The 18,107-nt window shown below is 36.0% G+C and overlaps 1 protein-coding gene and 1 long non-coding RNA gene across 2 annotated transcripts in view; one reads left to right on the top strand and one right to left on the bottom strand.

The window, feature by feature from the left end:
• Positions 1 to 11,524: 11,524 nt before the first annotated feature.
• The window catches only part of LOC134751459 (uncharacterized), a 255,547-nt gene continuing 248,964 nt past the window's right edge, over positions 11,525 to 18,107 (top strand). The window contains exon 1 of the long non-coding RNA XR_010128661.1: positions 11,525 to 11,576. This is a non-coding gene — a long non-coding RNA (uncharacterized LOC134751459). The remainder of the gene's footprint in view (positions 11,577 to 18,107) is intronic.
• Positions 12,688 to 15,660, bottom strand: LOC134751372 (uncharacterized). Its single transcript, XM_063686718.1, has 2 exons — positions 15,593 to 15,660; positions 12,688 to 14,326 (listed from the first exon to the last, which is right to left on the bottom strand). Exon 2 carries the CDS (start codon positions 14,315 to 14,317, stop codon positions 12,950 to 12,952), a length of 1,368 nt encoding a protein of 455 aa, XP_063542788.1. The 5' UTR covers positions 14,318 to 14,326; positions 15,593 to 15,660; the 3' UTR covers positions 12,688 to 12,949.

The following is an 18,107-nucleotide window of genomic DNA, read 5'->3' as shown; positions in this document are numbered from 1 at the left end:
GATTTTATTTCATTGTAAAAATCCGTCGGAATTTAAGGTAAAAACAATAAAATAATATCGCGGTAGACCCGTATAATTAAATATGGGAGACAATCTAGATGCCGGTTTTAATACAATAAAAATATAATAAAGAATTCAGCTTCAGTAAGGACTTGCTGATTGAAACAACGACATATTGGAAGTGTTCTTTATTCTCTAAAGCGCTATCCTACTCTAACATTATTGGTTTTACATATATCTATCCTTATCACTCTTACGGGGTTATCACATATCGATTGTGAGTATTATATATCCCACTGCTGGGTACAGGCTGCCTCCCATGCACGAGAGGGCTTTGCCTATAGTCCCCACGCGAGTTGGGGACTGCACATACAGATACAATTTCTTCGCAGATGTATGCAGGTTACCTCACAGTATTTTCCTTGACCGAAAAGCTAATGGTACATATCAAATGATATTCTGTACATAAGTTCAGAAAAACTACGTATCGAGCCAGGATTGAACCCGCGACCTCCGGATTAAAAGTCGGACTTTAGATCCAGATTTTGATACCATTTTACGTAAACTAAGCAAGATACGGGAGTTTTACAGTGGGATGTAGTATATTATAATGCATATAATAAAAATATATAACGGATAGGTGGTCGAAACCGATCGAAAATCCCACACTGTGAGACGTCGGTTCGAATCTTCGAATCCGGCATCCGACCCTTGAGGGTTTTGTCACTTTTTCTTTATTAGAATATGACATCTATTTCAGTTTATACTTCATAATCGTTTTAGCCAAAATGTAGTATCTCCGCTCTCGTCTATACTCCGTGTCCAAGAAGTCACAGAATTCGCATATATTATTAACTTGCACGGACATTGTCCCAAACACAGCTATAACTATCTACATATATTATGTATATGATTTATGAGTCGATATGTGCATTTAGGTCGAGGAATAGAAGCAAACAAACATTTTTGTTAATAAAAAAGAACGCCATACCTGGGTTTTCAGCTAAAAACACTGACACAAAAATAACTGTTTCATTTTTTCAGCACCCACTGCAATTTTAGTTTCCAGTCAGCTTTTAAAAAGTTAGATCGAGTTCCTTTTAAATGAAAGTAGGTACAGTCAACCAATTTGATTCCTAGGCCGCTATAGTACATTGTCGCTTTAACTACTATAGATACATGACATACATCACTCAATAAGCACTGCCGTGGAAGATAAACATGATTGCACTTAAACTATCGTGATACATATTTCAAAATATTTATCAGTACGGTTTTTACTCACTATTATTTTTAGTCGCTTTTGGCGACATGTTTCGGATTCTTTGGGAATCCATCCTCAGGCACGAGTTCGTTCGTTCGTTCGATACAGCCGCCCTACCAGACCTTCACTTGACTACTACTCCATCTGTGGACTGCCCCGCGCCCCCCGCCCCCGCCCCATCAGCGCGTGCGCAACGAGCGACGAGGCGGGCGGCGCGGGCAGTGCACGACGTACAACCGCCGCGGACACTCGTGCCTGAGGATGGATTCCCAAAGAATCTGAAACATGTCGCCAAAAGCGACTAAAAATAATAATGAGTAAAAACCGTACTGATAAATATTTTAAAAACATGATTATTGATTCATTATGACATATATAACAAGAACAGTATGATAAGGGAAAAGTGTGGACTGAACGAAGATGTAGTGACAAAAATTAAGAAAAGTATGTTGAGATGGTTTGGACACTTGGAAAGAAGGCTAACAAAGATAGTGTATAAGGGAGAGGTAGAAACGGGAGTTGGAAGGGGCAGACCTCGGCGGACTTTCTCTGATCAGATCGGGGAAATCTCGAAGAAAGGCCAGGTCAAGAGCACCCTAAACCGGCGAGCGTGTATGAGGAATGTTATGAAAGTGAAGGACGCGAAAGAGGTATGTCAGGATCGTAGCAAGTGGAAATCCGTGGTCTGTGCCTACCTCTCCGGGAAATAGGCGTGGTTATATGTATGTATGAATGTATGTATGACATATATGGTTCCATAGTGGCGTAGGAATCAAATTGGTTGGCTGGTTGATTGGTTGGTTGACTGTGGTTGTGATTGGTTGGTTGAAGTTAAAATTTTTAGTCAAGTGTAAAAATATGGGTGCACTGCACTCATCATGCTCAAAAATATGTCCCCATAAGCGACTAAAAAGTCTAAAAATAATCGTGAGTGAAACCGTATTCATCTAAATATTTTGAAATGAGCATTAGTTACCATTTCTAGTGTATTAAACCAACTATTGTTTAATGAAACCGCAGCTTAATCAACTGCATTGTCAGATTAAGGTACAGTTTCGCCGACTACCTAGTATTGTCTATTTGGAATTAGTATTAACCCCTTAATGCAACCAATGGATTTAATTATAGCGTTCAATGGGTTAATAATGTCACTGGGACAAAGGAAAGTGGAATTTAGCTACTAAATTTATTTATCGTGTTAGTAACTAAATTCTATTATCGTGTGTAAAGGAGGCACTTTGCATATAAAGTTATACAAAGCGAAGCTGAAACCAGTACAAAAAGTACTTGACTTAGCTGAATGAATCTAATCCAAATTTAATACCGTTCATTTGAATTAGATTTATAACAATTTACAGTTCGTATTTTCCTTACTTTAATGTGGTTATTTTTAGGGTTCCGTACCCAAAGGGTAAAAACGGGACCCTATTACTAAGACTCCGCTGTCCGTCTGTCACCAGGCTGTATCTCATGAACCGTGATAGCTAGGCAGTTGAAATTTTCACAGATGATGTATTTCTGTTGCCGCTATAACAATAAATATTAAAAAGTACGGAACCCTCGGTTGGCGAGTCCGACTCGCACTTGTTCGGTTTTTTTTGTGTTTCATTCGTTAGCAAAGTTTGCTTAACCCTCGTGCCTTGAAAGCCTCGTCAACTCTCAAGATTCCCCTTTTCGAATCAATTTTGGAACCTTTCGCTTGCTCTGGTACCAATTAATATTAGGACGAGGCGTTAAACAAGAATTGGTCCAAATTGCCACTCTTGTGGATAAAATGAAACTTTCTCAGGAGTTTTTAAAGTATCCTTTACTTTTTGAATAAAAAATATTTGATGTTCTTTTATAAGCGTGGGAGATAATTAGATATTCAAACCTATGATTCAAATATCGACTTTTCTATCTAGGCAAGAATATTTTTTGGTATCAGTTGTAACAATCAAATTAAAATCATATAATTATCATCAGAATTAATCGGATAACAAACGAAATTATCAAAACAAAACATTAAAATACATATTGACAAAGTTAAATCTACATAAAAACGCAGATTATAGGTACATCAATTCCCTTCGCACTCAAAACACCTGCATATCAATTCGATGAAACAAACAGGCACATCACTAGTAAGCCGGTGCAAAACGCGCGCTATTAGTGATGCGACATCACGACCGCCGGATTACGATACATCGGATTTAATATCGATACACTGGCGGACACTGAAATCGGTCAAACAGGAAATATATCTTTATCAGTTAAGGTTAACATCTCAGATGAAGCTAATATAAAAATAATGCTTACAAACTATTTTTTCCATATTGTGCAAAGTATATAATACAATTCAAAGTACCAAGACATAATAAGTACATTACGACATGCGAAAAATAGGAAACACGAAACGAGTAGCGATAAGTTAAAACACGAAGGGAGTGTTTTAAATCGACACGAGATGCGAATTACCTATTCGCACATGTATCGTACAGCGTTTTACAGTACATATAGCCCTAAATTTTCGACATAGTTGTGTAATGTGCTAATTATCGCACTAGTGCGGTAAAGTATATGTACTGTAAAACAATACGTATATCTATCACCCTACCACCAACTAAACCGTGACGTCACAAACGGACGAGAGGCGTGAGGTTTAAAGTAGCTATAAAAAATGCAATTATTTATGATAAAACTTATTAGTATAGCTGAAATATTGTATTGTTCGGAACCAATACAAGTGTACCGACAATATTAAAAGGGCTTTTAAAATTTGTCATGATGCCTATTGTGTCTGGTACTTATTTCTCGAATACGATTGGCCAGGCCTTGATCACTTGATTTTATTTATTTAGAAACAAACAGTCTCTTATAGGTATATTAATAAGTTGTTACAATATAGGGTAAAAGACTTATAGACCTACAGTTTCCTAAAAAATAGTATGAAAACCATGTGACTTATATAAAGACTAAATTATACTAGATGCAGGGCTCTTTTATTTAATACACACTGTTTAAAACCGGCCAAGTGCGAGTCGGACTCGCGCATCGAGGGTTCCGTACTTTTTTAGTATTTGTTGTAGCGGCAACAGAAATACATCATCTGTGAAAATTTCAACTGTCTAGCTATAACAGTTCATGAGATACAGCCTGGTGACAGACAGACGGACAGCGGAGTCTTAGTAATAGGGTCCCGTTTTAACCCTTTGGGTACGGAACCCTAAAAAGAACTCAAATCCTATCCTGGTCGACCTAGCTAGGGTAAGAGAGTATGTGTGTGACGAAAAAAAAAGACAATATAATTATATACTTAATGTTTAAATATATTTATTGTTTTGTAATATTGAGATTTTTGCATATTTGCGAACAATTGTAATAGATTATCGGAAAGAAGTATATATTTCTGCTCCGCTGTTCTACTGTACTCATCTAAATTTGAACTTGTCTCCCATTATTTCGGCAGTCCTTCATTTTTTACCATACTCATCAGTTTATCTATCACATGCTCTATTTCAAAGTCTTCTCTATAGATATCTCTTTCTTTGTCTAGCAATATGTTACCTAAATTCTTCCAATATTCAAGCGGACAATTTTGGACGATTATACTTGCTGTGTTATTGATAGCGTGATGATGTTGGTTCATTGTGTTTTTTATTACTACTACTGTCATAGCCTTGTTCATCTCATGTACAAGAAAGCCCCAAAAAGGATTAAAAAAGTTGTCGTTTAAATTGCACCTCTTTTTCCTTATTGTGATATGGCCCTTTGCTCTAAAACTAAGTTCTTCTGACGACAGTTTCTCGACACGACTTTTTTGAATTGTCTTTACAAGATTATACAATTCTGCTCGGTGCATTTTAGGATCATGAGGGACTTCGTTAGCGTTCAACCAGTTTATAATGTCCTCCTTCGACAGGTCACTAACAACTTTCTTTTTATCCTTACTTAAAACGTTTTCTTGGAAAATTATTACGCTTTCCTCTGACAGTTGGGGTAAAAGTTTCTCTTCTATCCAATTCTTCATATAGTAGTCTTCGCTCGTACCGCAACAGTAAATATAGCCCAAGAGACCTAATGTTTCCGACGCTGCTATAATATACCGAGTTCTTGCTTCAATGGTGTCTTCTCTGTAACTAAATTTACCCTGGTTTAGGATCAGGTTTACCTTGCCTATGTACACTATGTTTTTCTTTTGTTCCCTATACATCATCTTTGTGTATAAAAACCTCTGTCTCTCCATAACTGTTTCTGGTTTTTCCACTATAATGGAAGTCTTTGTTCCTGGTAGCTGTATAAAAAAGAAAAACTTCTTATAACCCTCGTAGTCTTGGCTATCTTTTATTCCTGTTGGTATTTCTAGGAGTTGCGTGTAGTTTTTTAACAGTAGTTTCCGTATGCTATTATACTCAAAATTGTGCATCATTACTTTCTGTTCTCTTAACCAATCTTCAAACTTAATAGACTTAATGTCGAGAGAATTTACAGCAATTAAAGTATCTTCGGGTACTCCAGTAAGCTTTTGGCACTTAACTAAGAAAGGAGTGATATCTTTCCCAGTTTGTCTAGATAGTTCACATTGTTTGCTTACATTACTGGCTATATCCATTTTTTTCTGTATATCCTCTTTTTTTAAATCAGATAATTTCTTTTCAAAAAGTTCCAACGTCATTTCTGCTGCCATTTTTATCAACTGAAAAGTACAATTCATAAATACATATAATGTAGCCAATAATTTCAATGTCATTTTTAAAAGCAAGAGTCACACCACACTGTGTCGCAAGATGTGTTAAAATGCAACAATATGTAAAACAAATTTATAATATGTGTAATTTTCAAGCAAAAGGTACCACATTGTCGGTTGCCATAAGGACGCTCTGACAGGTTTTTCGTATAAAAATACAAGCAATTTTCGTCCTTTTGGTAAGCGACAATGTAGTACCTTCTGCTTGAAAACGTCACATATTCATATAATAAGTACGAGTTCCTTCTAAATAAACCCATGGAAAAATTTTGAGGAACGGAAAAAAAAGGTTTAATTACTGGATTACAGCATCTAAAGTAATTTTAATATTAGTAGGTAATTAAACAATTTTTTGCGTTCCTCTTAATTTGTCAATGAGTGTACGAGTACATGTAGCGTAAACGTAACTAAAAAAACTATCTTGGTTATATTATAAGCAACGCAAGTCAAAAATAGGCCGTATAGTAATTAAGACTAGACTAAGACTAGATACTAGACGTTTAAATGCGTTTTACCCTACATAGGCTACAGGTTTTAATTATTTAGGTACTTGTGTAATTAGTACACAAGAACCATAATTTACTTTTTGTACATAGGGTTCGTTTGTCTGTCATTTTTATTTGTCTACTCTCAATTGCTTAAAGGTTGACTGGAAGAGTATATGGATAAGTTCGCCTTTGTACATTGTATACTTTTTGTTTAAGTAATTGTATCTCATCTCAACCTGTCTTATTGAATCATATTATCAAAGATAGGTATAACTACGTAATAGATGGATACAGTCTAAGGAAAAAACGTGCCTCGAAACTCAAGAAAATTTGATTCTCGTTCAGAGGGCGCTACTAGCTTTGGCATACTGTCGTATAGATGGCGTTGACGGTTTCGTTTGTTATTTAACAATTTTAACGAATATCAGTGAAAGAACATGGGTCAAAATCATAAAAATAATTAATGCAAATAAAAAAAATCATTTATCCATATCTAAATAAATTTTATCGTATTTTTATAAATCTTCATTTTTAGTTTTAAAGTGTGTCGACAGATGGCAGTGAATTTACTTGGGTTACAAAATTTACTATGACAGTACCAGGGACCGGCCCGCTATCCCTTATCGGGGTTTTATAAGGGTATTGCATAAGGCTTAACTCACCATACCCTTTGCCAGACGAAACCCTTTATTTTGCTTTTAAAAACCCACGGAGTAGGATGGAGATGGCAAGTAGGCGTTCCCGTCTATCCGACAGTTAGTAGCGACCGACTCACTTTATGCACAGACTATGCTCAGTTGCTGTGTAAACTTCATGCTCGAATGACATTCACGTCGTACGTACGCTCGTCTAACAAAAATTGATAATTAAATTTAAAATGCCGTATTGTGCAGTATTAAGCTGCAGAAATCACAGCGGTTTAAAAAATCTTTCACGTGGAGGTATTTCCTATCACCGGTGGTTATTTATTTAAATATAATCCGATAAATACGAAAAATCTGTTTCTTTTGCATTATTTACGAATGTTCGTTAAGTAAATCTATATTTTATCAGTTAGAACTTAGAGTTCACAATCCTTTGTCACTATTCTTTACGTTTATCTGGAATATTCGCTATCCTAAATGTCAAATAACTTCGCTACTCAGATGCTGCGCAATGTCGATATTTATATCGATTAAGTTAAAGTTACGATATTTCAAGTTTGATGTTTGGTAGTTCGGTAATAAATTATTATTTTAGACACGTTTCTAATTATTATTTGGGATAATCAATGTCTTAGTAAATATGGCAGCTCTGGTCATCAAGCACTAAGTTAAGTCGGGGTCATTTCATGGCAACCTTTCAAACCTTCGTATTCCTTTACATACGTTTTTGTTTTTTACACCCATCATATTTTCATCGTTAATATAATTAGACTAGGTACTTAATGCACTTATGCGTACAATGCATGCAATGTGCCATGAATAAACGTTTTATATTTTCTATTTCTTTATTATTAATTATTGTAGGTTACCACAAGATGCCGATATTAAAAATAAATGGATCAATGCTACTGGGCAAGAAAATTAGTTTCCGCAAAAATATAGCACCATTTGCTAGGAGCATTTCTTAGAGAAAGATTTCTGGGGATAAAATTGCCATACATCTCATCTAACGTCCACACGCCTAAAACTTAGTTACTAATTTAGTAATTATTAGTGACATTCGGGCTCACTTAATTAATAAAAAGTGTTCCGTACTACGCAAACTAGCGTCAAATATTGGAATTTTGCCGCCCCCCTTCCTGATTTGATAGGTCACAATCTTACAATCAAATCAAGTGGGATCGATGAGCCAGTTTCATGTATGCTTTCACACCATACAATTAATTTGACAATTTAATCAGGTTGTCCCGTCTAGATTGGCCTTAAATGCTGCTACAAGTAAATATATTGTTAAAGACGAATACTTACCTATGTAAGTAATTGCAGATTTGTGATCACAAAATAACAGCAATACCGAGTTAATAGACCTTTAAAGAACTATGATTTTATCTGTTTGACTTTAAGATATATTTAATGTTCACATTAACAACCTAGTTGGTCAATTAATAAGAAACAAATTTCTAGTTAGATATTTGTTGTACTGTACTACATATTATTTTTCATACAATCACGATTATCACTACCTATATTACAATCATAAATAAAGTATCATCTAAATGTGTTAAAACATACGGTAATGAAATATCAATACCTAACTGAACACACAAATATCGATAAAACACTCCGATTACACTGTCCCCTCCCTATATCGTCGAATGGAAAGAAGTTCCAACGGTTAGCTACTCGCAGGCGTGTAGAGGTCTCGAAAACACCAGTGTAACGTGACCGTGAGATCCGTAACAAACCATGCGTAATTAGACCTTACTTATACTGGTTTTTTAGCCCTTTTCTCGCCTGTAATAAGTAAGTGATTTTAAAATTATATAAAATAACGCCATCTGGTGTTGAGTAGTTGTATTAGGTGAACGTTGAGCGAGCTTTTGTGAGATGAATGAGATAATGAAAGAGTCGTATGTCATATAGCTTTGACATTATATTTTAAACCGTCACTCATGTAGCCTACAGTTGATATTCGTTCGAGAAATGTCCACCGGTAATAACTTTTTGGTATGGAAAGTTGCTACGAATCAGAGCAATTTTGTAACTGTGTGACGTATTTTAACGTGGCTATGAATGTGTGAGTTTAGCGACACTGGTTTTCATACTAAATAGGAGTCATTTCACATCCACTAGTTTATTAATTCGTGTAAAAACCCTTATATAAAGCTACCGCATTTAAGTAATCGATAGCCCAAATACCCTTACAAAACCCTTATCATCCGCTCACCAACACCTTGCATATTGCTTATAAGGGTTAGCCTTATAAAGGGCTTCCCTTTTAGCATATAAGCGTGCTAATTTAAGTCGTCTACCTTGTTCATAAAGCACACATTACTTCGAATCCGAGCGATCGTCGACGGCGACGGCGGCGTTCTTTGACTAGGCACGTATTTTCTTTCCTTTTCATACACTACCGAAGATATATACTAATCCTGTCTCTTTCACGCAAAGGGAAACCTTTATAAAAAGCGCTTAAAGATAAGGGTAACCCTTATTAAGAGCTAGCCTTATTTTTGGTTAGCTTTTCGGTAAGGGTTAGTCAAAGGTAAGGGTATGAATGGGCTTGCAGTTCAAAAGGGAAAGTCTTTCAATGTGTTAGCCGTGTTTAAGTGTCGCCCATTGAAAGGGTTTTATCGCGGAAAGGGTTGTCCGGTCCCTGGACAGTACCGCTCTAGTATGAGTTACTCTATGATATTATTTAGTTGTCGTGCGTCTCACCCGCGCCAAAACATGTACAGATAAGTACGAGCGAAATGCACGATAACTGAATGACGTCAGTTAGAAATATCAGTGTAAGTTCGAAATTGGCTTGCGAGACGCCATTGCCGGCTGTACCGAGCGCTTCCGAAGTTAGCCGAGCGCGGTCCGAACGAAATGAAAGTATGTACTTACAAGGTCGTCAGTTTCGGTGCAACCGAGATGTTCGGCAGTTTTTGCACCGAAACTGAACCTTCGGCCGAAACCGAAACTTCGTTCGGACGCAAATAAATAAATTAAGTACCTAAATTCGAAATGAAGTAAAAAAATCAATTTAATAAAATATAAATAAGTACAGCTTGTTAAGTACCCTATTTCCTAATGGAAGAGCGGGCTCTCCCGTCACAAGTATTGTTTTACTTAATGGGAGACTCCAGCCTTTTATGTAAAGTGTATCAAAATGTTAAACCAAAATAAACTATTTGTATTTGTATATAAATAAAATTGAGTAAAAATTTTAGATTAAGTACCTATTAAGAATTAGTCAATGTGCTGGAATGTACCTATATGTTTTTGTATTAATTAAAAAAAAAAAAACTGAACTAACTAAAAATTATTCAAACACCGCTTCTTCATACAAACGTGACCACGTGACCCATTTTCTTCTCTGGATAAATTAACATTACTTATTAACTACAGCAGTGCCCCTTCGTTTGATTTTTAAAATTTTGTGTTAAGTATGTAGTTCAAACGAAGTGGTATAGCTATGGTTAATATAACTTGGGTAAAAATAATTTTCACAAAGTTAATATCCAGCAGCGAGCAAAATGGGGACTACATTTGTATGGAGAAGCGTTTGTCCACTATCCTCTTAAGATAAACACAAATAAAAACATCAAAAGTATCAAAACAGCTAAATAAAAAAAAAGAATCACACACTTTACTCACCTATAATAACCGCCGATAATCTCAACGAATTCAACGATACTAAGTACGCCCGTACGCAGCGCGCGGCCAATTCAAAATGGCCGATCCGACGCGACGACGTTCCGCCCGGCCGCTGACCTCCCCCCGCCGGCGCCGCGCAGCGGCCGCTCACGAGTCAGAGGGCCTACCGCGAACCACGTTCGACGTGTTGCTTCTCTGTCGCACTTGTAAATTCGTACGTAAAGGGCTTATTACACTTTCTAAATTATTTAGAATCCTTAATTAGTAGAGTTATCGCGTTTAGCAAAGAAATCACAAAATAGCAATAACTAGATCTCGTGTGAAGAGAGTGAAGAAATCTTTTCTAGGACAGTGTATACAGTTCTACAATAAGTTACCAAGGGAGGCACTGGATTTACCATTTCCTGGACTTAAAAAATATGTTAAATCTGGTCTACTGCATAAGGCATATTACAGTCGAAGAGTATATTAATGATAAAGATGCATGGCCTTCTATAAGTAAATGAATAAATTATGAAATGTATTTGTATTGTATTTGAAATTTTAATTGTTGAATTTTGTATTTTGTAAGCTGTTATTTATTTTTTAATTTAGTTGTAATGTACTTTTGACGATTCAAAAGAGATTGTAAAATCCTACTTGATTAAATGAAATTCTATTCTATTCTATTCTAAAGGATATCCTAATTAGGAGCAAGGATGGTTTCTGACAAGCTGAATGATTTAGCATCCTAGTTAGGATAGGTATAATAATATTTTAAGTGTGACAGGGAGGCAACACGTCGAACGTGGTTCGCGGTAGGCCCTCAGGTCTTGGGTCTCGATCGAGGAACGACGCAGACGACCATTTTTTTAATATCTTTTAAGGGCTGTATATTTTGAACCATTTCAGGTAATCCAAAACTACTGTTATTTCTTGAAATAATTATTATAAAATAAACCGGCCAAGTGCGAGTCGGACTCGCGCACCGAGGGTTCCGCACTTTTTAGTATTGAGATACAGCCTCCTGGTGACAGACAGACGGACCACGGAGTCTTAGTAACAGGGTCCCGTTTTTACCCTGGGGGTACGGAACCCTAAAAATATGTTAATATAAATAAATATGGGTCTCATACAAAGAAATCATTAGGGTTGCTATGTAGGCTAATATTGGACGCCATCTTGAATATCTCACTTCCGGTCAAGATTTCGATCGGGCAACCGGCGAATTCGGATTCATCGGGGTCTAATTAGGTAAGACAACCCGGTTGTCAAAAAGTAATATGATTTGCCAGACATCAAGAACGAGAGCGTGACTCTAGACTAAAACTTTTTTTATTTCATACAAAAACAACGTATGTTTCTTCCGAGCACATGATTGGCGCTACAGTATCTCGCCGCGAGATAGACTACTCGTTTTTTATTAACCGTGTGAATTAAAAAAGGACGGGTAGTCTATGTCGCGGCGAGATACTCTCGCGCCAATCATGTGCTTGGCCTACTAATTGGCCTTTATTTATGAAATAAAACTATGAAAACGGATTATATCGCGTATATTGAATTTATAATTCATCCCGACGTTTCGAAACCCTTTACAGCGTTCGTGGTCAACGGGTGGCCTTTATTTGTTAAAAAAAATATACGTATGATAAGGCCAATTGTAGTAAATGCAACTATAGGCTAATTGTGTCTGTTACTTATTTCTCGAATACGATTGGCCTGGCGGCCATTAGGTCGACCGGGATAAGTGCCAGGGCCTGGCCTTCATCACTTGATGCAGGAAGCTCTTTTAATACACATTGTGAACTCAAATAGACTCAATAATAAATAAAATCCCACTAGCTGCACTTATCCCGGTCGACCTAACTGGGGTAGAGTATGTGTGTGACAAAAAAAAAGACTTATTGTTTAAAAATATCGTGGAATGGGGTTACTTTGAATCCTGTACTTCCCTATAGGGGTTACTATCGAATTCCGTCGAAAAAATGGGGGGTTGTAACACTTGTAACCCCCAAATTAAGTTGGAAGTTGATCACCACTAGATTTTTTTTTCAAGATACATTAATAATAATAAAAATATTTTTAGTGAAATCGATATAGGAGCAACAAACGATATGTCATTTTTTTAATTTTTTTTTTTTAGATTCCATATTCGGGGAGATAAATACATATTAATTTGAAAATTGATCAAAATACCCCCATTTCACGTTGTTGTTGTTTTGTAATATTGAGATTTTTGCATATTCGCAAACAATTGTAATAAATTATCAGAAAGACGTATATATTTCTGCTCCGCAGCTGCTTTACTGTATTCATCTAGCTTTGAATTTGTCTCCCATTCTTTCGGCAATCCTTCATTTTTTACCATTGTCATCAGTTTATCTATCACATACTCTATTTGCAAGTCTTCTTTATAGATATCTCTTTCTTCGTTTAGCAATATGTTACCTAAATTGTTCCAATATTTAAGCGGACAATTTTGGACGATTATATTTGCTGTGTTATTGATAGCGTGATGCTGTTGGTTTATTGTGGTTTTTATTAATGGTATTTTCATAGCCTTGTTCATCTCATGGACAAGAAAGCCCCAAAAAGGATTAAAAAAGTTGTTGTTTAAATTGCACCTCTTTTTCCTTATTGTGATATGACCCTTTGCTCTAAAACTAAGTTCTTCTGGCGACAGTTTCTCGACACGACTTTTTTGAATTGTCTTTACAAGATTATACAATTCTGCTCGGTGCATTTTAGGATCATGAGGGACTTCGTTAGCGTTCAACCAGTATATAATGTCCTCCTTCGACAGGTCACTAACAACTTTATTTTTGTCGTTACTTAAAACGTTTTCTTGGAAAATTATTACGCTTTCTTTTGACAATTGGGGTAAAAGTTTCTCTTCTATCCAATTCTTCATATAGCAGTCTTCGCTATTACCGCAACAGTAAATATAGCCCAAGAGACCTAATGTTTCCGACGCTGCTATAATATACCGAGTTCTTGCTTCAACGGTGTCTTCTCTGTAACTAAATTTACCCTGGTTTAGGATCAGGTTTATCTTGCCTATGTACACTATGTTTTTCTTTTGTTCCCTATACATCATCTTTGTGTATAAAAACCTCTGTCTCTCCATGACTGTTTCTGGTTTTTCCACTATAATGGAAGTCTTTGTTCCTGGTAGCTGTATAAAAGTGAAAGACTTCTTATAACCTTCGTAGTCTTGGCTATCTTTTATTCCTGTTGGTATTTCTAGGAGTTGCGTGTAGTTTTTTAATAGTAGTTTCCGTATGCCGTTATACTCAAAATTGTATATCATTAGTTTCTGTTCTCTTAACCAATCTTCGAAATGTATTGACTTATTGTCGAGAGAATTTACAGCCATTAAAGTTTCTTTGGATACTCCAGTAAGCATTTGGCACTTAATTAATGGAGGAGTGCTATCTTTCCCAAATTGTCTATTAGGTAGTTCACATTGTTTGCATACGTTACTGGCTATGTTCATTTTTTTCTGTATATCCTCTTTTTTAAAATCAGATAAATGCTTTTCGAAAACTTCCAACTTCATTTCTATTGCCATTTTTATCAACTGAAAAGTACAATTACAAATTAATTACAAATAATGAAAAACTCAATGTCATTTTTAAAAGCAAGAGTTGTCACAATGTGCCACAAGATGTGTTAAAATAAAATGCAACAAAAAAACTAATAAATAATCACGACTGATCTGTATTACGAATTCCTTCTAAATACATGTAGCGTAAATGTAACATTACTGGAATCATTCCCAATAGTTGCCAACTATCTTATTTGCAAGCAACGCAAGACAAAAATGGGATATAAACTATTATAATTGGGCTAACACTGGACGTTTACCTTGCAGGTAATGCGTTTTACCCTAACTATAAATATATGTGACGTTTTCAACCAAAAGGTACCACATTGTCGCTTGTCGATAAGGTTGATTTCAAATTTAAGCTATATGGAAATAGCGCCTTATTGACAACCGACAATAAGTACCCTTTTGATTGAGAATGGCACATATTTTACAGTACATCTGGTGCTTCAAGACGACACCCTGTGCTATAATAAGCACATTACGTAACTAAGTCAAAAATTTGAAGGGCCATATGTACTGAAAAACGTTGTACGGTACACCTGCGAATAGGTAATTCGCACTTGTATCGTAAATAGCTATAACCCACAATGGCAATGTTGAGGAAGTTGACAGAGGGAAGGCGATTTCGCGCGGCGGTAGAGATTACGAAGTAATGAAGGTAAATGAATGGTTTGTTTACATTATTTATATACAAGTCCTTTTGACGACGTCTTTAATTAAGTACATTCTAAATTAAATAAAAATAATTCAAACACCGCTTCTTCACACACGTGGTCCCCATTTTCCTCTCTATTTATATTCTTCCGCAATTTGAAAAATTGGGGCATTTTCTATGAAAAGGGACCTTATTGTCGATGGCGCTTACATCGCACAGCGTCGCGCGGCATTGTATTTATATCGGAGCATCGTTATTAATGGCGTAAGCGCCATCGACAATAAGGTCCCTTTTTATAGAAAATACCACAATTAACCACAACAGTGGCCCTTCGTTTGATTATTTAAAATTATTATTAGCTTTTAAGTGTTGTAATATGTAGTTCAAACAAAGGGGCATAGCTATGGTTAATATAATAATATACCTACAAAAAATTGGGTAAAAATAATTTCCAGCAGCAAGCAAAATGGGGACTACGTTTGTATGGAGAAGCGTTTGTCCACTATCCTCTTAAGATAAACACAATTTAAAACAACAGTAGTATCAAAACAACTAAACTAAAAAAATCACACACTACTCACCTATAGCCGCCGTCCGCCGATAACCTCAACGGTACTACGCCGGCTACGCCCGTACGCAACGCGCGACCAATTCAAAATGGCCGATCCGACTCATCCGACGCGACGCGACGTTCCGTCCAGGCTGCTAACCTCCCCCCGCCGGCCGGTCTGATGGGTGCTCGACGAATTACGGTGCGCCGATTTGACTGTGACTCATGATTTTGATGTGGGATTTTTTTTTATTGAAAAAACACTATTGCACAAGACAAGTAAATAAAAAGTAGCATTGTTACATTAAATAAATACTGTATTTTTTAATTACAATTTTATTGGTAATATAAGTCGTAGTCAGTAGCTGCGTAGTGTTAATGACACGGTTCTTGTATAATAATTCAATAATGTGTTTATCCATATATTAGTTATTTGTAATTAAATGATGATTTCGGTCGATGGCTAAGGCATACGGCATACCGAATGATTTTATATATTTGTACTGAGGCATACTTAGTTAATATCACTTAACTGGGGTAATTTATTTTTGTTAAAAATGTAACATTACACTGGCGATATTACAATTACAAATCTTATGTTCGGTGTCGATGTATACATGTTTATATACCTGTTTATAATGTACATTTGTATCAGAACGATGGGCTAACGTAAATGTTAAGGTGCCCATTAATAATGGATATAAATAAGATGTACATCTTGTTTTATTGACCGAGCATTAGCGAAGATCTCCGTTTCAGCTTTGGCAAAAATACTTTCGTATGTCTCATGTCTCCATGTTCTCCTCTGCAGATATATTGTATTTCTTAACAGATTCTCGTGAAATTTTGTGAGCAGATTCGATAGTTAAATAAAATGTTTGTCGTTTTGTTTTTGGAAAATGTTAACATTGGCGAAAATTTGCATAAAAGCCATAAATTTGTAAGGTCTATGACGCTTAAGACCGTTGTGAGTTTCTTGTGATAATTACTGAACATACTAAGTTTTATATTTTATTTTAACATGTTTTTCGCGAAGAAGTGTATAAAAAAAACTTAATTACATAAAATTTACTATCATGTACAGTATAATTATAGAATTGTTTTTTCATTAGCAATTTGGTTTTTGGTTTTCAAATTGTACTGGTAACCATGGTAACTCCAGGTTAAACCGGTTAACCCCGGGTTAGTGGAATGGTACAAGTGGCGCTTATATAAGTATTATAAATGCCTAAGTATTATGAAATGTTTGCTCATATTTATTGAGGTTCCTAATAGCAGTACCAATTAAAAGATCCATACTAATATTATAAATGCGAAAGTCTGTCTGTCTGTCTGTCTGTCTGTGTGTTACCTCTTCACGCTTAAACCGCTGAACCGATTTAGTTGAAATTTGGTATACAGATAGTTTCAGTCCCGGGGAAGGACATAGGATACTTTTTATCCCAGAACTCAACTCAATCGCTAAACCGATTTAGATGAAACTTGGTATGGGGATACTTTGAGCTGTGGCAAAGGGTATAGAAAAACTTTTATCCCCGAAATCATCCCTTAAGGCTGTAAATAAAAAATGGGGTGGAAATGTATAGTGTGGACCAATTTGGGGGTGAAAAAAGGATGGATTAAAAAGCAGATTTGTTTCAGAATTAAGGTACCCAAATTACTAATTCCACGCAGACGAAGTCGCGGGCAAAAGCTAGTGCACTATAATTCGTCGCGTTTGCAATACCACACTAGCTGCGTGCTACGTTGCCAACTCGAACGCATGCGGTTATTATTATCATTCTTTGCTTCTCTTACGTATGGAATAACAATATTCAATTCATGACAACGCGGCGCTGTCTCCGAGCTCAGTTGCGAGGCGAATGCCGAACGTTTCGGACGTTGAACGCACATATTTCTACACCGGCCTCGATAAGAGAATTATCCTTGTCCTTAAATGCCTGGATACACAAATCACGGAAGTGAAGGATATTGAAAGATCTGTAATACATGAGCAATTGGTTGCTTTCTATTTGAACTCAGCCCGTTTCAGTACTCCGAGTCCAGGAACAACACCTACAACGCAGAATCTATTCCCTGCTCTGTATGGAACGATTCCTAAATACGTTGATATTCGTACGTTTCGCAAATACTTGGCCAAGTTTGAATATGTTTGGTTAAGGATAGCCAAAAGATACATTGTCATGGAAAGACCTATGGTCACATTTAAAAGATACGATTACCTAAAGGACATAATGCGATATCGTGAAGAGAACAGAGAGATTTTCTACGTCGATGAAATAGTATTGACCACCAGTTGTAATCTCTATCAATTTAAAAAATACAACAGTCTGCTGAAAACAGCCTCAAAAGCAAATATAAAAAAAATAAAAAAAATAAAAAAAAAATCATTTATTTCGACCAACTTAGGATCATATCACATTACATTGGGACATTACATTAAATAATAAAATTATAAAATTATAGCAAAGTTAAAATTAACATTAAAATTAAATTAATTAATAAAATCATAAATATTACTTAAAATCTAACCTAAACAATAACGC

Source organism: Cydia strobilella, chromosome 22, assembly GCF_947568885.1.
Source record: "Cydia strobilella chromosome 22, ilCydStro3.1, whole genome shotgun sequence".
In the NCBI taxonomy this organism is placed as follows: domain Eukaryota; kingdom Metazoa; phylum Arthropoda; class Insecta; order Lepidoptera; family Tortricidae; genus Cydia; species Cydia strobilella.
The sequence above is the reverse complement of the archived record's forward strand: the minus strand, read 5'-3'. Positions and strand labels throughout refer to the sequence as shown.